Raw genomic sequence first — 1,299 nt, 5'->3', positions numbered from 1 at the left:
CAGGAATACGAAGAAAGGCTAAGAAATATGGCAGAGGAAATGGATAGGCGGCAGGCCGAGTTGAATGAAGCTCAGGAAATGATTCGACGCTTGGAGGAGCAGTTGAAACAGTTACAGGCTGCCAAGGAAGAGTTAGAAAATCGCCAGAAGGTGAGCGAGCTTATTTAATTCCATAGTTTAAAATTGCCAAGAATAAGTAATTTTCTTGTTATTCTTTTTAAATCTTTACGTAATATTATTTTGATTGTGTGCATGCACCTATGCATAATTTTTTTACAATCTTTGTGTGACGTGCAGGAATTGACGGCGATGATGGAAAAACTGGAACTCTCGCACGAGATGGAGGCTGCGGAACGCGTTAAACTCGAACAGGAAATAAGGGCTAAACAGGAAGAAGTGCAACGCATACAGTCAGAAGTGGAGGCTAAGGATGCGGAAGCTAGGAGATTACAAGCAGAATTTGAAGCTGCCAAGTATGAGCATTTTTTAATCTTGTTTTTTTAGTTAACATAATTGGAAATAATTGTATGTTATGTTTTATTATGCAAGATTGAGACAAGAGGAAGCTGACCGGCAATATCAGGCCAATCAGACCCCGCATCATCATCATGTTGAGGAAAACGAAGAGGGCGAGGAGGAGGGCGAGGACGAGGTACCTCAAGGAAACGTCACCAAGGACCTCGCGACTGACGAGACTATAGTCGATCCTGTCGAGGAACGACGCACTTTGGCGGAGAGAAACGAACGTCTCCACGATCAATTGAAGGTACATTGGTATCTAATTTTAATATGTTTTATTTGGATCAATTAACTTTTAATTTTAAATAACCATTTTGTCCGGTTATATCCGGTTTAAAACTTTAGCAAATGTTTATTTTCTAAAGTTTAAAAATACGTTTCTGATGTTTGATACAAATTTCATGGGATTTTTTACATAAGAGACATTATTGCACTACATGAAACATTATTGCAATTATAGAATATATTCGTTGACAGGCATTGAAACAAGATCTTGCTCAATCGCGCGACGAAACCAAGGAGACGGTGATGGATAAGATTCACAGGGAAAACGTGCGCCAGGGTCGCGACAAATACAAGACACTTCGCGAGATTCGCAAGGGCAACACCAAGCGTCGCGTTGATCAATTCGAGAACATGTAAATTAGTGTACGTGCATCTAATCGCTTACCTTATCCTTTCCTATTTTCAATTTCTCATTTGACTTCGTGGAAACGGGGAATGCAGTAAAACGATAATGAGATAACGATAAGAGAAAGAGAGAAAAAGAGATAGGGAAAG

At 39.9% G+C, this 1,299-nt stretch overlaps 1 protein-coding gene across 3 annotated transcripts in view; it reads left to right on the top strand.

Moving 5' to 3' along the window:
- The window catches only part of LOC115244023 (moesin/ezrin/radixin homolog 1), a 28,840-nt gene that overhangs the window by 23,517 nt on the left and 4,024 nt on the right, over positions 1–1,299 (top strand). For all 3 annotated transcript variants that reach the window (XM_029821375.1, XM_029821374.1, XM_029821373.1), the window contains 4 exons: positions 1–150; positions 298–473; positions 550–766; positions 997–1,294. The exon at positions 1–150 is cut by the window's left edge and continues 1 nt beyond it. In XM_029821375.1, the coding sequence (XP_029677235.1) occupies positions 1–150; positions 298–473; positions 550–766; positions 997–1,161 (708 nt within the window). In that variant the 3' untranslated portion in view covers positions 1,162–1,294. The remainder of the gene's footprint in view (positions 151–297; positions 474–549; positions 767–996; positions 1,295–1,299) is intronic.

This window comes from Formica exsecta, unplaced genomic scaffold (genome assembly GCF_003651465.1).
Source record: "Formica exsecta isolate Colony F162 unplaced genomic scaffold, ASM365146v1 scaffold79, whole genome shotgun sequence".
NCBI classification, from domain to species: Eukaryota; Metazoa; Arthropoda; class Insecta; order Hymenoptera; family Formicidae; genus Formica; species Formica exsecta.
Note: the sequence above shows the minus strand (reverse complement) of the source record. Positions and strands in the feature narration are given on the sequence as shown.